Source organism: Lemur catta, chromosome 7 (assembly GCF_020740605.2).
Source record: "Lemur catta isolate mLemCat1 chromosome 7, mLemCat1.pri, whole genome shotgun sequence".
Lineage (NCBI taxonomy): Eukaryota > Metazoa > Chordata > Mammalia > Primates > Lemuridae > Lemur > Lemur catta.
This window is the reverse complement of record NC_059134.1, coordinates 104,356,041-104,373,899: the sequence shown is the minus strand read 5'-3', so window position 1 is coordinate 104,373,899 and position 17,859 is coordinate 104,356,041. Positions and strand designations below refer to the sequence as shown.

Genomic DNA, 17,859 nt, shown 5'->3' with positions numbered 1-17,859 from the left:
AGGCTCACTGGGGGCTGAGAGGTGACTCAAACCAGGTGGCAGTAGTACAGGTGTGAGAAGAGCCAGAAGCCTGGATCTGTTTGGAAAATAGAGCCAACAGGTTGTGCTGTGAGGGCTGGGCATAGGGTGGGGGAAGGAAACAGCAAGGGTTTCTGCTGCCTAAATCCCTGTCATGTTCCCCACTGCTCTCGGGATACAGCCTCAGCTCTTCTTCCCAGTCTGAGGTCTGACGTGTGCTGGTCCCAGCTGCCCTCTCCCACTGCACCATCTGCCTCCTTCCACCCCTACTTCCATCCTGTGTAACTTGGCCTTTTAATTTTTGTTTTATTTTATTGTTTTTAGAGACAGGGTCTTGCTCTGTTGCCCAGGCTGGAGCGCAGTGGGGCTGATCATAGCTCACTGCAGCCACAAAGTCTTGGGCTCAAACGATCCTCCTGTCTCAGCCTCTCGAGTAGCTGGGACTACAGTTGCGCGCACCACCGTGCCCAGCTTTTACATTTTTTTTTTTGTAGAGACAAGGTCTTGGTATGTTGCTCAGGCTGGTCTCAAACTCCTGATCTCAAGGGATCCTCCTGCCTTGGCCTCCCAAAGCACTGGGATTACAGGCATGACCTACCTCACCTGGCCAACGTTGACCTTTTGTGGTTCCTCCTCTAAGTCCAGCAGACAGGTTGGTCCCTGCTCCCTTGATGTTTTCTCTGCCTCAAGTGCTCCTCAGTGGTATTTCAAATGTCCTTACCTCCCAAGTCAGAATTTCCTCCATACATTGCAGCCCAACACCCTTCACTTTTCATTCCTTGTGTTCATTCTGTTAATGGTGCTTTTGCTTTTTAATTTTCTCTGTCTTCTTGTTTGTTTGTCTCAGTCCCTAGCATATAAACCCCATGAGGGTGCCCTGCCTGACCACCAGCCTTGCAAAGCCGTCACAAATACATGAAGAACGCACGCATTTGTGAGTAGCCAGTTGTCTGTGCCAGGTATCGCAAGTCCTTTCTGCACCTGCAAGGTAGGCATTGCTGTCCCCACTTTATAAGGGAGGAAAGGGTGCCTGGAGAGGTTATATTTCCACCTGCCAAGAGCACAGTGGTTCCAGAAAGCAGCAGAGCCAGAGTCTCAACTTGGGCCCACTGGTTCCAGAGCCCCTCCTGTGGGTCTTCAGGGTTCTGCCGGGGTGAGATTCTCCCTCTCTTAGGCGCTCTTCTGCACCAGGGTTCCTGGCTGAGCTGACTCCGGTGGGCGCAGAGAGGGTAAGTTTCAGGGGGAGGTGGGGGAGGAAGCGAGCCTGCTTGTCAAAGGACTCAAAGGCCAAGAGGGGCTTTCTCCCTCAGCCAGCATAAAGCACATTTAGGACAGCTGGTCTACTGCTCAGTCTTTGTCATAATGAATAATGTACAGGGCATGCATTTCATTTAAAAGTAAAACCTCAAGCCCACCCCACTCCCAGCCCGCCCAGCTTCATCCACTTCTGTCCCTGCTCGGTCCCTCCCCAAGTGAGAACAGGTGTCGCTGGGCTGCCCCAACGGGACCCTGCCTTGCCCGGGTGGCGGCGGTAGCAGGAAAGCGCACAGACCTGGCTTGGGGCCCCTGGCTTTCAGCCTTGAAACTGCCTCGCTGTGTGCCGTTAGGCAATTCCGCCCCTCCTCCCGTGCCTCAGTTTCCCCACTCGTAAAGGCCAGGTCCTCGCAGCTCGCTCTACAGGTGACGCACCTGCTTCCGGCGCTGACCTGCCGCCGGGGCCCGCGGGCTGCAAACCCTGTGCCGCAGCGCCGAGCCTCCTGGCGGCCGCCCCCAGGACAGGGCGGGGGGCGCGAGGAGGGGCCGCGGGGACCCAGGTCGCCGCGCCCGCCTCGCCCCGGGCCGGCTCCGGGGGGCGCCCGCGGGAGGGCGCGGCCGGCGCGGGGGGCGCGGGCGGCGGCGGCGGGGGGCGGAGACGCGGCGCGGCTTCCGCTCCCGCGCGCCCTGCTCCCTCCTCCCCGTCGTCCTGGTCTGCGGCGCCCGAGGGGGGAGGCGGGAGGCGCCGGGAGCCGCGCGAGGAGCCGCCGCCGCCGCGCCATGGAGCCGGAGTGAGCGCGGCGCGGGCCCGTCCGGCCGCCGGACAACATGGAGGCGCCGCCGTCCCGGCCGCCGCCGTCGCCGCCGCTGCTGCTGCTGGCGCTCTGCTGCAGCCTGGCCCCCGCCGCGGGTAGGTGGGCGCGGGCCGGGCGGGGGCGGCGGGCCCCGCGGACAATGGCCCGGGCGGCCCCGCGGCCAAGTGCGCGGGCGCGCGCCGGGGCTCGGAAGCGACTTCGCAAGTTGGGGGCGAGTTGGGACGCGCGCCGCGGACCCCCGCCGCCCGGGCACCGCGCGCCGGCCCTTTGTCTCCCCGCCCGGGCCCTTCCCGGGAACGCCGCGTCCCGGGCCCGCGAGGAGGGCGCGCGGGCGGCGCCGACCCCGCCAGGTGCGGCGCGGGCGGGTCCTCACCTGCCCGCGCCCAGGCGCGCTCGGAAATGCGCCCGCGGGCAGTCGGTGAGCCCGGGCCGAGCTCGGACCGTGTGGCCTCGGGCCAGGCACCGAGCAGAGTCTGTCGGCCCAGACAGGCCTGGCCTTTCGGGAACTACTTGGGGAACTCTCTTCGCGAGCCTGTGCCAGCGGCCGCGCAGCCGGCCTGCGAGCTCTGAGAACTGAGTCAAGTTACAGCGAGAAAGTTCTGAGCCCGGGCGCGGGGCGGCCTGGCCCGTGGCGCTGTCCCTTTGATCTAAGTGGTTGTCGGTTTCCTAACGCACTGACACCTGCCAGGTGCTGGGCGACCCGAATGACCTGTTTGGCCGCTGAGGCCCCAAATGGTGGCGCCCGGTGGCAGCTGACCGGTGTCCCTCTCTGGGGCCCGCTGCGTGGGGGTGACGTGGTCCTAGAGTGTGGGGTTGGGCAGTGTGCTCGTGCCTCAGTTGTACACGCCCTTGGGGAGATGGAGGGCTGGGGAACTTTCTCTCCAACTTTTGGTGTGTCCCAAGGGGAGGAGTTGAGGTCAGGAGGACTCCGGAAACCTAAGCAGTTGTGAAATGCTACACATGTTCTTTTAATTTGGAGATTGCCGTGTGGGTTTTGAAGCAAGCCTCTTGCTACCTAAATCATTCTCTTCCGATGTGCGTCTTTCGTTGTTCTGAAGCGTGGCTGTCCAAGTGGCCATGGCCAGCAAGTGCCTGTGCACACCCGGGGTTCTTCTGTTGGTGGCAGTTGGTGGGGGGGGACGTCGGGTCCCTTTGTCTGGGCCTCTTTAAGGCAGACAGCTGCCTCCCTGAACATGTCCAGTGTGGACTTTGCAGGAGGCTGGCCTGGCCCTGTGGTTGGACCCCCAGTGCACCCCTCCATGGAGGTGGGCGGGCAGCTAGGAGCAGAAAGGGCTTTTCCTCGAGTCCCCCTGCCTCCCTTGGGAGCCTAGAGATTCTGTGGGCATTTCACCCCAAATTCGTCTCCCGGGAGCGTGTTTACATTTTTGGGCCGTGTCTGGTGCTAGCAAAACAAGGTGAAGACAAAACAATGACAGTATCTGGATAGTTCAGGCCAACGCTGCTCCTTTTCTCTCCGGAAATGCCTGGGTCATGAAGGCAAAAGGTTTTTGGAGAAGCTGTTTGTTTTAAAGGTGGGGTTTCTAAGCCAGCTGTGCTCTTTCACCTCATGCAGTTTTGGATTTTCTGTATGTTTTGGGGTGTCGTTGCCGGAATCGAATGCCTGTCGTTGTGTGATTCGAGCCCCTAAGGAGAAGGAATTACATCTGTGGAGTTCAGTTGAATATGAGGCAAAAATAGAGTTGATTATTTTAACATTAGGAAGCAAGGCCTGGGAGCACCGGCTAACGTGAAATCTAGTCCTAAAATGGAAGGAAAGGCAGGAATCTTTCTGCAGAACTGTTTTGACTGTTCCTAATTTGCTATGTCCCTGATTTTCTGTGTTAGGTGTATGCCTCAGTCCAGAGTGAAACCAGTAAGTGGGCAGCTAATTATTTTTCCTGATTGCTTCCTGTTGCAATTTGAAGCCGTGAGTCCACGGAAATGCCTTTGTTCTAGTGGTCCTGGGGCTGAGGGCGGCATTCCCCAGCCCCGAAGCCCCAGGCCTCTCTGCTGGACACTTGTTCCAGGCCTGTCCAGGCATCCCCCACTCCCAGGGGAGGTTACTGTAGTTGCACAGGGCCTGGCCCACGGAGGGCCCAGGAGGCCTGTGTTGGGTCCACTAACTGCTGTGTGGAGTCCCCGGTAGAGTCCCCTCCAAAGCAGGGCCCTGGTGCCTTTATCCCTCCCATTCAAATCCAAGAAATTACCCTGTCAACCCGATCCAGCATTTGTTCAGCCCTTCTCTGGGGAGATCCACCTCATGGTTCCTGTTTATGGAACAGGTTTTTGGAACCTGTTTAATTTCAGCTGCACTGTGTCACTGTTCAGGCGTTTAGCAGCATTTGCACACGGGTGGGGGTGTGGGAGTGCAGTAAGGTGAGGTCTTGGCATCATCTCCTGCCTTGCCGTGACGGTTTACCAGGGCTGAGAGTGGAGGCTTTGGGGTCAGACCAGCCTGGCTTCATGTGCTCAGCAGCTGTTTGACTTTGGGCGACTTACTGAGCTTCTCTGTGACTAGAATCCTCACCTGGTCCCTTCCCCTCCCAGGCTGTTGGGAGCAGTACGTGCTACATGTGAGACCCTTAGCACTGTCCCTGGCCCAGGTGAGGGACGAGTGGTGGCAGAGCCACCGTGACTGCTGTTGTGTAACAGGGTCCTTGATCTTTCTGGCCTGGACAGTCTATAGGCTCTTGCTACACAGCCTGGACTTTTTTCTGTGCATGATCTCGGATATCCATCCAGCCGCTGACTGAGTTCTGTATTGCTCCAGCCCTGAGTGGGGGTCTTGGAGTAGTTAGCGCTGTGGATGGAGCCCCGGGGTCTAATCCCAGCCTGGCGGCTTGCTGTGGTGGGGAGCTTGGGTGGCCAGCTCCACCTTTGCTGCCTCAGTTTTGTCTTCTGTAAAGCGGGGATAATAATCCTTCCTGCCTCCAATTCAGCAGGTCAGCGTGCGCCTGGCACTGTGTCAGCTCTCATCGTTGCTGCTTCTCTTTGGTGTCCAGCATTGCTAATGCCGGTGTAGGGTGGCGCCGAGAGGCAAATGAGGCCTGGCACCTGCAGGGCTTCCCATGCCGAGAGGAGGGCAGGGAAGCAGAGGCTGATGTGCTAAGGAGAGGCGGCCCCAGGGCTGCTGCACCCTCACCCTCGGGGTGACCTGCGAGACATCCCAGAACCCTGTCCTCAAGTGCCTGGTGGTCTCTGCTGAAGTGACCAGATCGTGCTGTGGAGTCTGAGTGTGATCCAAAAGACGATGGAAGCTTCTGGAAGACTTTGTGCAGTGCCGACAGGAAATGTAGGCTGGAGTCAGATCTGTCCTAGGTGAAAGGTGTTGAATTTTTTTTTTAAATTGAGGTGAAACTTACATAATATAAAATTAACCATTTTAAAGTATACTTCAGAGACATTTAGTATATTCACAGTGTTTACAACCATCACTTCTATTAAATTATAAAATATTTCCATCACCCCTAGATAAAACCCTGTACCCACTGAACATGACTTCTAGTTCCCCTACCCGCAGCCCCTGACAGCCACCAATCTGCTTTCTCCATGGACTTGCCTATTCTGGTTATTTCATATAAATGGAATCATGGAATATGTGTTCTTTGTGTCTGGCTTCTTCACGTAGCACATGGTTTTCGTGGTTCGTCCACGTTGTGTCATGTGTCAGTGTCTCAGTCCTTTTTGTGGTTGAATAATATTCCACTGCACGGTGGACCACATTTGTCTACCTGTACGTGCACCCGTTGAGTCGATCTTGGCTGGCTGTGTCTTTCAACAGTGTGAGCGGGGCTGGGGCATCCCAGTTTGGACAGTCGGAGGATCTGGCCTGAGGTCTTCCTGCCACAGTTCAGAAATGTGCCAGGTGATGGGGACAGGGAGGAGGGCCTGGGCCCTGAGGGGCGCTGGGACGGCAGAGTGAGGCCGTGTGCAGCCGCGCAGAATCCCTGAGAGAACCAGACACTTGTGGTTTATGAGGCCTTGCAGACACTTAACCGCTCTCAAAACGGGGAGTCTGTTGGGGAGGCCCTGGTGGGCGCTGGGCCACGTCCAGCTCTTTGGCTTCGTGGCTCTGTTGACACATTTGTTCAGAAAGCAGCGGTGTGTCGGCTCCGAGCCAGGCCGCCCAGGGGGCCTTCCTGGGGGCAGCTTGGGCCCCAGTGTGACATGCGGAGGCAGCTGTGGCCGCACAAAGAGCTGGCCCCTGGGTCCCGCCGGCTGGCTCTGTCTGCTCTCTAGTTTCTGTTCAGCTCTGGAGAGCGGTTTGCTGACTCTCAGCCTCAGTTTCCTCACCCGCATAACTGGGAGGATGGTGTCTGCCTCGCCAGTGCTGGTTGGGGCTTGTGAGCTCTGCCCCCCAGGCCCTGTGGGAAAGACATCGTGGGTAGAGCCCCGGGTTTCCTTTGAAGAGTTCTCCGAGGACGTGATTGGGAGCCACAGTCCGCAGTGCCCTGTCCAGCTGGCGGCTGGGAGGCGGGTGAAGGTGTTTGGGGTCTGTGCTCTGTCGGTCTCTGGCGCAAGATAGCGCCGTGCCGCTGCCATTCCTGAACCCTGTGCTGTTGTCCCTGTGGCTCCAGGTCCAGCCTTGGGTTTCCACTTTTTCCTGGTTTGCCTGTCTCCTTGTAGGGGGCAAGTGACACTTCACCGGCCTGGCTCGTGGTGTGCTGGAGCCCGTGGTCTGGTCTGCCGGGCAGCTGCCGGGAGCTCCCTGGGTGGCAGCAGCCGCCTGGTTGGAGCCTCACGTTCTGATCAGCCCGAAGTGCCGTAGGTTCTGTCATGTGTCTGGTGCTCTCTGACCCTCCGGCTTGGGGCCTCCCTGGCCGTGGACCCCCTTGGAGGTTGTCGTGGTCAAGTTGCCTTTGAGCCCTTTTTCAGGAGTGGAAGGATTGTCCTGAGTATTTTCTTGTTTGCTTTATTGCATATTTAATTTATTATGCATTTTAAGCATCTGCTTTCATTCGCCTTACTGCAGTTTTTCTTGTAGTTGAACCGAAGTGAGGATTTGCTCAGGGGGGAGAGTGGTTTTTAGCCCTCATGGGGGTCTCTCAGGTACCCAGGTGCCCCTGCGAGAATCTGATGGTGGCTCCTCTCCCAGGAGGAGGGTGAGGGTGGCACGTGCATGTCCTTGGTCCAAGGCCATCAAGGACCCTGCAGGGTTCTCAGTCCCCATCACTGCCTCCCTGTGGGACCTTGAGAAGTGCTCCCTTTCTGTGTGCCTCAGTTTCCTTACTTGTAAAATGGAACCAGCTGATGCCAATCTCTGAGGCCTTTTCCAGCATGAGGCTTTACATTTTCCTTCCTTCAGGATCCTCAGACCTCTGGACCACTAGGGATTGGGGATGCTCCCAGAGGAGATGCCTTTTCTGCACCCTGCCTGGCCCTGCTGCTCCTGGTTCTGACACTTTCCCTCTGGGTGTCTGGCCACGTGGGGTCTGCCTGGTGCCGTCACCTGGGAATCGTCCCTAGTGCTGAGGCCTGGGACTGTCCCCGTGACCAGCCCCACCCCCAGCAGGTCTCTGCCCTGGTGTTTCCCGCAGGTGCCAGGCAGTTGAGATTCTTAAGGGGGCACCGCTGTGTGGTTTTGGGCTTCCTAGAGAAATGGGCTGTCTTGAAAACTGCTTTCCTGGGCTCTACTTTCCCCTTCTCTGTTTGGTTATTTTAAATTTGGAAGCACTTCCTTTTTTTTCTTAATTGCTATAAAATATACATAACATGAAATTTGCCATTCTGACCATTTTTCAGTACACACTTCAGTGGCATTAATACATTCACAGTGCTGTGCAACCATCACCACCATCTATTTATAAAATTTTTCCATTACCCTAAACAAACTGTGTCACCATTAAGCAGTCACTCCCCCGTTGCCCCCTACCCTGGCCCCTGGAACCTCTATTCTATTTTCTGTCTGTATTTGCCTGTGACAGGTACTTCATATTTGTGGAATCATATAATATTTGTCCTTTGATATCTGGATTATTTCATTTAACATAATGTTTTTGAGTTTCATCCATGTTGTAGCATGTGTCAGAATTTCCTTTTTATAGCTGAATAGTATTCCATTGTATGGGTATACCACATTTTGTTTATTCATTCATCTGTCCATGGATACTTGGGTTATTTCTACCTTTGGCTATTGTGAATAATGCTGTAATGCAAAATTTTTTAAAAAGTAGTAAAGTATTTTAAAAAGGGGGCTGGGGGGCTGGAAAAAAATAGAAAAATGCTGTAATGCACATTGGTGTACAAGTATCATTTTGAGACTCTGCTTTCAATTCTTTTGGGTATATACCTAGAAATGGAATCACTGGTAATTCTATTTTTAATTTTTTTTTTTTTGGAAACAGGGTCTTGCTCTGTTACCCAGGCTGAAGTGCAGTGTTGAGATCATAGCTCACTGTAGCCTTGAACCCCTGGGCTCAGGTGATCCTACTGCCTCAGCCTCCCAAGTAGCTGGGACTATAGGTATGCACCACCATGCCCGGCTAATTTTTCTGTTTTTAGTGGAGATGGGGTCTCGCTCTTGCTCAGGCTGGTCTCAAACTCCTTAACTCAAGTAGTTCTCCTGCCCTGGCCTCCCAGGACGATAGGATTACAGGTGTGCGCCCAGGCAACAGTGTTTGATTTACACTTCCCTGCCACTTGTATTTATTTTTCTGCAAATTGCTTACCCTTAGCCTTGGCCCATTTTTCTGTTGAGTTGTTTATCCTTTTTCTTATTGATTTGTAGGAGGTCTGTATTTGGTTCCGACATTAATTCTTTGTTATATCTGTTCCAGATTTCCCTTCTGGTCTGTAGCAAGTCTTTCATCCTGGTTTCTGGCAGTATGTTATCATAAAGACATTAAAAATGTTATGTAATCAAAACGTTCAGTCTTTTTCTTGTGGCTTCTGGATTTCATGCCTCGTACCTTTACCCCCAGATTATAAATATGTTCTCCTTTGTGTTCTTCTGGGCCTTTTACTGTTTTGTGTTTTACATTCAGACATTATTTGATCTGATTTTTTTCTTTTGGTACATGATATGAGGTAGGGATCTAGCCAGTGGACAGGGAGTTGTCCCAGCCCCTTGCTGGTTGTCCTGTGCCATTCATTTAAAATGTCATTCTTTCATGTGTGGTGTCCACAGATGTCTGGCTCCTGATTCCGGATCCTTCCATGATCCCTTGGCCTGTGGGTATCTTTCTGTACCAGTACGCTGCTGTTTTAATCTCTGTAGCATCAGAGTATATTTTGAGATCAATTGTGCAAATTCCCTCCTCATTGTCCTGTTCAAAAAACCCATTGGCTCTTCTTGCACATTTGCTCTTTTGTGATAAGCTTCAGAGCCGGCCTATCAGGTTCCATCCTTTGATCTCTTGATCTGGGGACAGTAAGTGGTGACATCCAACAGGTGTCAGAGGCCTGGGCTTTAAGTGGTCTCTGGCAAGCTAGCTGGTCTTTGGCTGTGGAAATCAATTCATCTGCCGCTGGCGATGGCGCGGCCTTGACATTTGTGGGTTTTGTTGACATTTGTGGAGTGCCTTAGAGGTGCTGTGTGTGCCCAGTTGCCTGAGACACCCCTGCTGCCTCACTCACACCAGTGTCTGCTCAGGAAGCAAACTTGAATGCAAACTAATTTCAGCATTAGCCCAAGGGCAGATATAATTACTGAGTAAATTATTGCTCCCCTCCCCTAGTTCATTCCAGAACAAAATTTGAGCACCTTTAATTTCTTCCCTGGGCTGTACCCCTCTATTAGCCCAGATGGGGAGGCGGTACCTGCCTGGCAAAACTCTCAGGAAATTGCTCAATGGGGCATTAATAGCTGCTTGAGCGCGTGGCCCCGGCCGGAACACGTCAGCCCGGGTGCCTGGGTACCTTCCAGACTTCGTCCACTCTCGGGCAGCTGCCACCTTGGATTCCACCCCAGGAAGGAGCAGGCAGTCTTGTGATGGGAGCAGAAGCTCAATGTCCTCACTCCTGCAAGGCGGTTTTAGAGCAAGACGTGTTCTGAGCTTGCTTCTGAATGAATGGCAAAGGCCATTTCGCCCCAGCTCCAACTTGGTTCCCAGAAGGAGGCTGGACTGTGGAGAATCAGGGTGTGGCCGTGCTGTCCTGGCCGCCTCCTCCCTCAAGCCGGAGCCTTGGTGTCGGCCTCCACGCCAGTTCCTTCCCGGCTCTGTCTTCCACCCGGGCCCTGAGGCTTCACCTGTAGCCCTGCAGTGCTCATTTGGTGAAAGACTAGATTCGGGGTGGATGACATTAGCTTTCTAGAACTTTCTCTTTGCCCGTTTATCTAACACTCTGGCCAGACTAATTTTTCTAAAATAGTTTTCATCATGTTCTTTTTTTTCTCAGAAAACTGTGTGGGTTCTCCAATGTGCAAAGTTGGAACTTTTCTGCCCAGTGTGCTGTGCTGGCCTGCCCCATCCTCTCCTCCTCACAGTCTGGAACCTTCTGTGGTCCACCTGGCTTGGGAGGGCCTTGAGGGCACGACTGTCTTCATCCTTGCCCTTTGCCTCCGGCTGGTGTCCGGGAGATGCTCAGTAACTGTCTCTGGGCTGCCGAGGCTGTGTCTGTCCAGGAAGCGGGTCCCCCCAATCCTTCTGCTGTGGCTGCGCTCCCTCCGCCAGCCCCAAATCCAGCCCGGCTGTTTCCCAGGGTGTAGAACACCTACCTGTCCTGCTACAAGACAGAAGGCTTCTGGGGCCCCTCAACCCTACCCAGCAATAGGAGCCCCTCTTTCCAGGGTTGGACTCTGAGGGGGCTGGCTATAAACAAAGCTGTTTTACTTTGGGAAACCCAGTGCACCCCAAATGGACTGGACTGTGAAGTCCCATGTCCACGTGACACCTACTGACCTTTGCAGCCCCGATTCGCGAGATGTCACAGTGAGGCTTGGGCACCTGTATCCATCACTAGGCACATTTACCATTTTTCGAAAAACTTCATGTGAATGGTTTTAATGAAAAGAAAGCAAAAAAGAAATAATGGAACAATGAATTTTTATGCTAAAAAGAAATTTTGGTGCTTTTGGGTTTAAACTATCAAGTAGGTGGCTGAGTGAGTGGTATTTTTAATGTGCCTTCAGAAATTTGAACACAAAGAGTGTTGCCCCTTTGAGGTTACGCCCTTGAGAGTCTGTGGGCTTGTCGCCTGGTCACTGCTCCGGTGGCCGAGTTTGCTGCAGTGCCTAGTGATCCCGGGGGCCGTGCCGTGTGGCAGGAGAGCGGCCTCCCTGCCGCTGCCCACTCCCTAGGGACACTCGTTCTGCTCCTGTGGCTGCTGCTACCCGCAGTCCTTGCCTCGCTCTCGGCTGCCGCTCTGAGGATGCAGAGGAGCGGAGGACCGCTGACCGGCCGTGTGGCGCTGCGTGCTGCTGCCTGCGTCCCCCGCTTCAGAGCAGCGCTGGAGCTCTCCCTCCCAGGAGGGCTGAGTTGCCGTATCCCTAGCCCTGCTGTGGAGTAGCTCCCGGAGCAGGGGACCTGTGCGCAGCATTGCCTCTTCCTGCAGAGCAGATGACAACCTGGCTACAGCCAGAACCGTGGGCCATTGCCTCTGGTAATGGTCTGTGAATAGCATGTCACCTGTGCTGGGGCCCTGGGCCCTGGTGGGCTGGGCTATGGAGGGCTGTGTCCACAGGGGTGGCTCAGAGACAGGGTGGGCCTGATGTGACCCCGTCTGCTGACCTGGGTGGTCTCTGTCCCGGTGGCCCCCAGACGCCGTGGAACAGAGCTGGCACAGGGTCCATGTGTTCCTCGTCAGTCCCCCATCTCTTTGCAGGAGGCACCTGGGCAGCGCACAGTTTGGGATGCACGGGGGATTCCTCGAAATGAAAGGGCAGAACAAAGCGCAGCTTTCATTCTTTTGGCTACCAATTTTAATTTTTAAAAAATTTTCTGTATGCTTTGAAAGATTTTATCCTCTCAAGGAAACCATGTTTATTAAGTAATAATCTCTTCTGCTTATTGGTCCCAGACGTGTGTGCTGGCTGAGCAGAGCTGGTCCAGCCAGAAGCAGAGACTGGCGGGGTTTCCTCCATCTGCTCACGGGGAGTTTCCGTGTGGCTTTGCACAGTGTTGAAGCACCCTCTCGGACCCAGGACACCTTCATGGCCCCTGGGGCTGTGGGACCTCAGGTTGGGAATAACCGATTTGGAGGGTGATGTGGGGATCTCCTCCAGGATCCAGGCGGGTCTGGCCACCCGGTGCCTCCTTATCTCTGAGGGTCCAGAGGGCCTGCTCAGGGCTACCCAGGTGAGCACTTCTCCCGCTGGGCTCCTGTGCCCTGTGTGGCCCAGTCCTGGACCACAGACCTGTCTGTGGCTTCCTCTGAATGTACCGAGGCCCAGGGGTGCTCCAATGGCACTAGGATGGGATGTGGCTGGGAGTGGGACCCTACCACGCCCACCACCTCCCGCCCCTGAGTGGTCACTCATGCCCCAGGATTCTTGCTAGGAACCTGCCTGACCAAGGATCTGCAGGCGCTTAACCAGTGAGCTGACCTTCCTGCCATAAGGGTTTAGGTATGTTTTGGACGGGAAACAGAGAGGTTCAGGATTTTCCCAGCTTTACTGGCTTATATCAGCAAAGTAGGATGTCGAAGCAGGTGGATCACGTTCCAGCCTGTGATCTGTGGGGTCGTTGATCAAGAGGGACGTGTTCAGTTCAGGTGTGCCCCTCCAGCTCTCTGTCGGCGTGAAGAGGACAGGGTGGGCCTTGTTCTGTTCTTGCCTGCCCACAGTGCCCAAGGCTAGCGTGGTCACCAGCGGGCACTCTGGAAGGCCACCCCACCTGGCACAGGTGGCTCGGGCTGTGCTTCTGTCCAGCAGCCACTCCCAGGTGCCGGCCTCCAAGCAGAGGCTGCTGTGCCCCCAGCCTCCTTCCCTGGTGTCCCACCCCGTTTGCTGTGAACGGCTGAGGGGGTGGCAGCAAACTGAACTGCAGGGTCAGAGGTCCTGGGGGCTGCCCACTTGCCTGGCCTGTGAAGGAACACACCTGGCTCCCTCCCACCTGTTCCTGCCGGGCTTGAGTTTCTGTTCCATGCAGCACTGTGGTCTTGGACACGTGTTAACTGTGCTGGGCCTCAGTTTCCTCACTGATAATGGAGGATCATCGTGTCGCCCCCACAGGCCTGTCCTGAGGATGCAAAGAGGCCGTGTTGAAAAGTGCTTGGCAGGGGCCTGGCTCCGGGTGGGCGCTCAGTAATTGTTAGCTGTTAGGATTATTATTGCATCATAATTGTTACTCTGGGCGGCGAGGGCCCTCCGGGCGGCTCCAGCCCATTAGCTGGGTTAGAAGGTAGAAAGTCAAGTCGAACTACCCGCTGCGTGGAGCCTGACCTGTCCATGCAGAGTTGGCCTTGGAGTCAGTGTTTATTCTGTAGCTGGAGACCCGGTGGGGTGGGCTTGGGAGCCCTGGGGGGTCAGGTGCAGGTATCTGAGGGTGTCACCACTCCTGGGGCATCCACTGTGTCAGAGGTGCAACCGGGCTGTGTTGCCAGGGTGATCCTGCCTCTCCCTCCTCAGAGGAAGCTGTTAGGGGACCCTGCCCTCTCTTCTCTTGCCTTTCTTCTGTCGGCGGGCTGCCGCTCCCCGTCTGACCAGCAGCCCTTTCTAGTCCCCTGCATTGGTGCTGTCCTCCCCACACAGCGTCAGTGTCACTGCTGAAGGTGGAGAGGGGACCCTGAGCACTGGGGTCTTCACTCGCTGGCAGAGGCCTCTCCTGACCTGGTTCCCTTGCCCTGGGTCATGGATGGTCAGTGCCTCTGCCCTGGACTGCAGGCCGGCCCTGTGCCCAGTGAGAACTCCGTGATTAGTGAGAGCTGCTGCCCTGCAGCCTGTGTGCTGGGCTGAGTCTCTAACGTGGAGGGTGGAGCCCACCATGTCTCTTCTACGGCCTGCTGTGGCTCCCCGCTGCCTGCGGGATGAGAGCTCCTGGCCCTCTGAATGTCAGTCCAGGTGGGACTGGCCAGGTGGGACCAGCCGGCCTCCCCCTTGGTCTGGGTGAGCTCAGGCCTTCCCTGACTTCCTTTGCTCTCTAGCCTGGGAGCCGTTTATGCCTCTAGCAGTGTGTGCCGACTCTGTGCCCGGTAGGGAACAGGACAGACAGGCAGGGGCTCCGTCCAGATGCCGAGAGACGGCATGCTCTGACCCTCAGTGAGTGGGGGTCCTACTGCAGCTGAGAGCTGTGCCGGGGAAGAACCGCTTCCCTGTCTTCCCTGCTCGTGTGCTACCAGGACCCCGGCCTCCTTTGGAGGGGTCTCTCCCTCTCCAGAAAGCATGGTGGCCTCTCTCCCCACAGTGTTTGGGCTGCCTGGCCAGTTATTCTTGTGCTTTGACCTTCACACCGGCCCTGGAGGCAGGGAGGCTGGCCTTGTCTCCATGGTCCTGGCTGGGGCTCAGCAGGGGTGGGGTTTTCGCCATGCTCCCTCCGTCCCTGTGCATCCTGCTCAGTGCGCTCCAGGGGCACTAGGCCTGGTCATGTGGGAGTTGTGTGGCTCCACACCAGAGTCCCGGAGGCACCCATGAAGCCCAAGTGGCCCCAATGAGGGATGGTCCCTGGGGAGCATGGGGTCTCTATCCTGGGTTGCTGTGTGGCTTCAGTGTGCAGTATGTCCACACCCCCATCCTGCAGACGGAGACACTGAGTCTGAGGAGAATATGGACCTGGCCCAGGGTTGTGCAGGGGTGGTGGAGCCAGGCTGTGGCCTGGGTGTCCTACCTTCGGGTCCCATTATCTGCCCTGCCCACCCTGGCAGCTGGGGGCCTGGGGTGACCCCACACATGGGCAGGAGAGGCGTGTTGACCCGCCAGCCTAGCCAGGCTGCTCTTTCCTGGGACCTGCTCTGGAAGGGCGGCCGTGGGCCCTGGGTGCAGCGTGTTTCTGCTTGTCTTTTCCTCATCTTCCTGAGGACAGAGGGGCTGTCCTGGAACACACGACTGCGATGTGTGGTTAGGGAACCAGGGGCTGGGAGGGGCTGAGCTTCCTTCTGGGTGTGGGAGGAGGGTCGCTCAGCACCTTGGGGGACAGATCTGCTCACTCTGGTGCTGCTCCTGCTTCTGACACTTTTGCAAAGAGATCTGGGGGTCTTTCACTTGCCCCATTAGGCAAAATGAATAAATTTTAAGTTTCATGGAAAGAACCTGAGCATTTGATTGCCCCTTGTCACCGATTAGCCAAGAATGACTTTGCGTAGGTTACTGGTCCTCTCGTGTTCGAGTCTCTTCGTCTGTACGGGGGACAATAGTTCCACCTCTTGTGAGGACTAAGTGGTGTCAGGCACAAGGAGCAGGCTCACACACAGCATGCTCCAGGTGTGGTCAGGTGTGGTGTATGTGGGACCCGTGACACTGGGCCAGGCACCTTAAGAAAGATCAAGAGCTTCTCTCCAGGTGTTCTCTGTGGGGAATTCGGTTTCGTCCTCACGAACCTGCCTGCAGAGGCCCCAGGCCCTGTGAGCCCTCAACGGATGCTCGGTGGAGGAGCTCACCTGGGGTCTGCAAAACCGTAACCCTGGGCCTCTCCGAATTCCATAGCCTGAAGACCTGACACCTTGCTTGGTTCCAAGATGATCAGAGCTGGTCCTCAGTGCTGGACTTTGTAGGCATCTCCCAAACCCACGTAAATATTCAGAACTAGGAAACGCCAGTTCCTCAAAGAGCATTGTTAACATCTTGAGAAGCGTCAGAGACCAGGAGGCGGCAAGGGGTTAAAAGCAAACCGTGCATTCCTGACGAGAGTTTGAGTTTTTTCTTTTATCTGATTGTTTTCATCTGTCCAGTTTGCTGGCATGGGACAGAAGTGTCACTGGAGCCTAAGGTGGCATCTTTTGTGTGGCTCCCGATGGCAGCTTTCAGGCCTGGCACCGTGTTGCTGCTGTTTCCCAGGAACAGTAGATCATTTGAAAGCAGAGCTTCCACATTTTGCTCAATAAAGAGATTTTGTGGAGTGATGATAAATTTGGCATGTCTTTATTATTATTATTTTTTTCAATGCTTAAAGAAAATAAAAGCTGGTACAAAGGTATGTTTGTTTCTGAAATGTGTTTCCTTCCCCAGATGTTCTTTTCTGCCAATTCTAAAATGCATTCTGAGCTCAGTTCTCCAGTTTCCTCTCTGTGGGGAAGAACAATGAGACCTTTGTAACCACACAGGGGAAACGGCCGCTTCCCTCTCCAGTGGGCGTGGGGGAGGGGCTGGGGCAGTCCCACCTCTTCCCACCTCGGTGGAAATGACAAGTCTGTGCCAACCGAGAGACTCTGGCTGACTGTTGGGGTTTGGCAGGCTCCTTGCCCCGGGTGGCAATTTGCAGGGTCATGTCTTAGGGGCACCACCGTCTGTGTCTCTGTTCCTGGATCCTCGAGTTTGCAGTGTGGCCTCGTACTACATTCTCACAATCTGTGTTGCGTTTGTGTACACTGGGGCCTGGTGCTATCTTTGTTACCTGGAGCCGAACTGACCCTTTTCTGTCTTTCTTGCGTCTAACACGGGTCCCTACCCTAAGGGTAATCCAATTCCCAGGATGCAGCGCAGATGCAGAGTTCGTGGGAGGACCAGGTCGAGCCTGTGGGTGTCACCAGTGTCCAGGGGCACAGACCTTTGGCTGTTCTGCCTTTCGCTTCTGTAGTTGAGACGGGCGGAGTGGGGTCTTTGGGTGAGCCGTGAGCCATGCACAAGCACACACGTGTGCACACGGTACCTTAGAAGTACCTCCTTTGTTGGTTTTGAAGGACAGCTTAAAAGATTTGTATGAAGCTTGTATTAATACTTAGGGTAGTTTTGATGCTGGTCTGAATTAAGAGCAGTCTCTATGGGGTTGCTTTACTTGGGGTGTGCATTTAATCAAAATCCTTATTTTTAAATAAATGCATCTTACTGTGAAACACCCGATATATAAAATCTAGACTTGATAGATAAAAATAACTAACTTTTGTTTTGCGTTTACAGTGTTCTGGGCAGGTTCTAAATGATGTTTGATTTCCTTTAATCCTTCCTGCTGCCCTGTGGGCTGGGGGCTGTCACTGCCCCTGTTTTATAGATGGGGAAACTGAGGCTGGAAGAGGTCCAGTAACTTGCTCAGTGTCATGCAGGCAGAACTAGAGATCAGCACACTGTGGCTCCAGTGCCTGTGTCTTAACTGCTATTTGAATTATAAAAGTGTTTTCTTCGGTCTGTAAAGGAAATCAGCTAAGGAGCTCAAAGTGCGTTTACAGAAGTGTGGTGCTGAGTACTCCTTGTCAGCCCAGACCTCAGTCTTCTCATTTAACGCATGAGGAAACTGAGGCCTGGAGGGGACAGTGACATCAGAACCACTCTCCTGGGTGGTCTGCAGCTCTGGCCACTCCTCTTGCCTCCCATATGAACCTGAGCGGCCACCTGGGGCCTGTTTGGGTGAGCCTGTGTGACCTTGGATGAAAGCTACTGACCTGTCCCCCGGAGGGAGCAATAGTGACTCTCTTTCCCAAGTCAGTCTCCATCCCAGGAGCATTTCTGTCACTCTTTGCCGTGGCCTTGGGCCACTTCCGGGAGCTTGGCAAGCCGGGAGCCGTTGAGCTGAAATGGTATGTAATCAGAATGCTATATTTTGTTGAAAATAAGAATGTCAGTAATGGGCTGGTTTCTGGCAAGTCAAACTGGGACTCTGAAATACATATTTTTCTCTGCTCTGCTCTAAACCTTCTAATTAGTGAAAACGCACATTTGCAGACATAAATCAAATGTCATATTCCCTAACAGCTTGTCCTACATATCACTGAGCCGGAGCAGTCCACGGTTGCCAAATCAGGGCTTGCA

General features: G+C 54.9%; 1 protein-coding gene across 1 annotated transcript in view; it reads left to right on the top strand.

The window, feature by feature from the left end:
• Positions 1-1,975: 1,975 nt before the first annotated feature.
• The window catches only part of LRP5 (LDL receptor related protein 5), a 105,509-nt gene continuing 89,625 nt past the window's right edge, over positions 1,976-17,859 (top strand). The window contains exon 1 of the mRNA XM_045558267.1: positions 1,976-2,182. Coding sequence (XP_045414223.1) covers positions 2,101-2,182 — 82 coding nt within the window. The 5' untranslated portion in view covers positions 1,976-2,100. The remainder of the gene's footprint in view (positions 2,183-17,859) is intronic.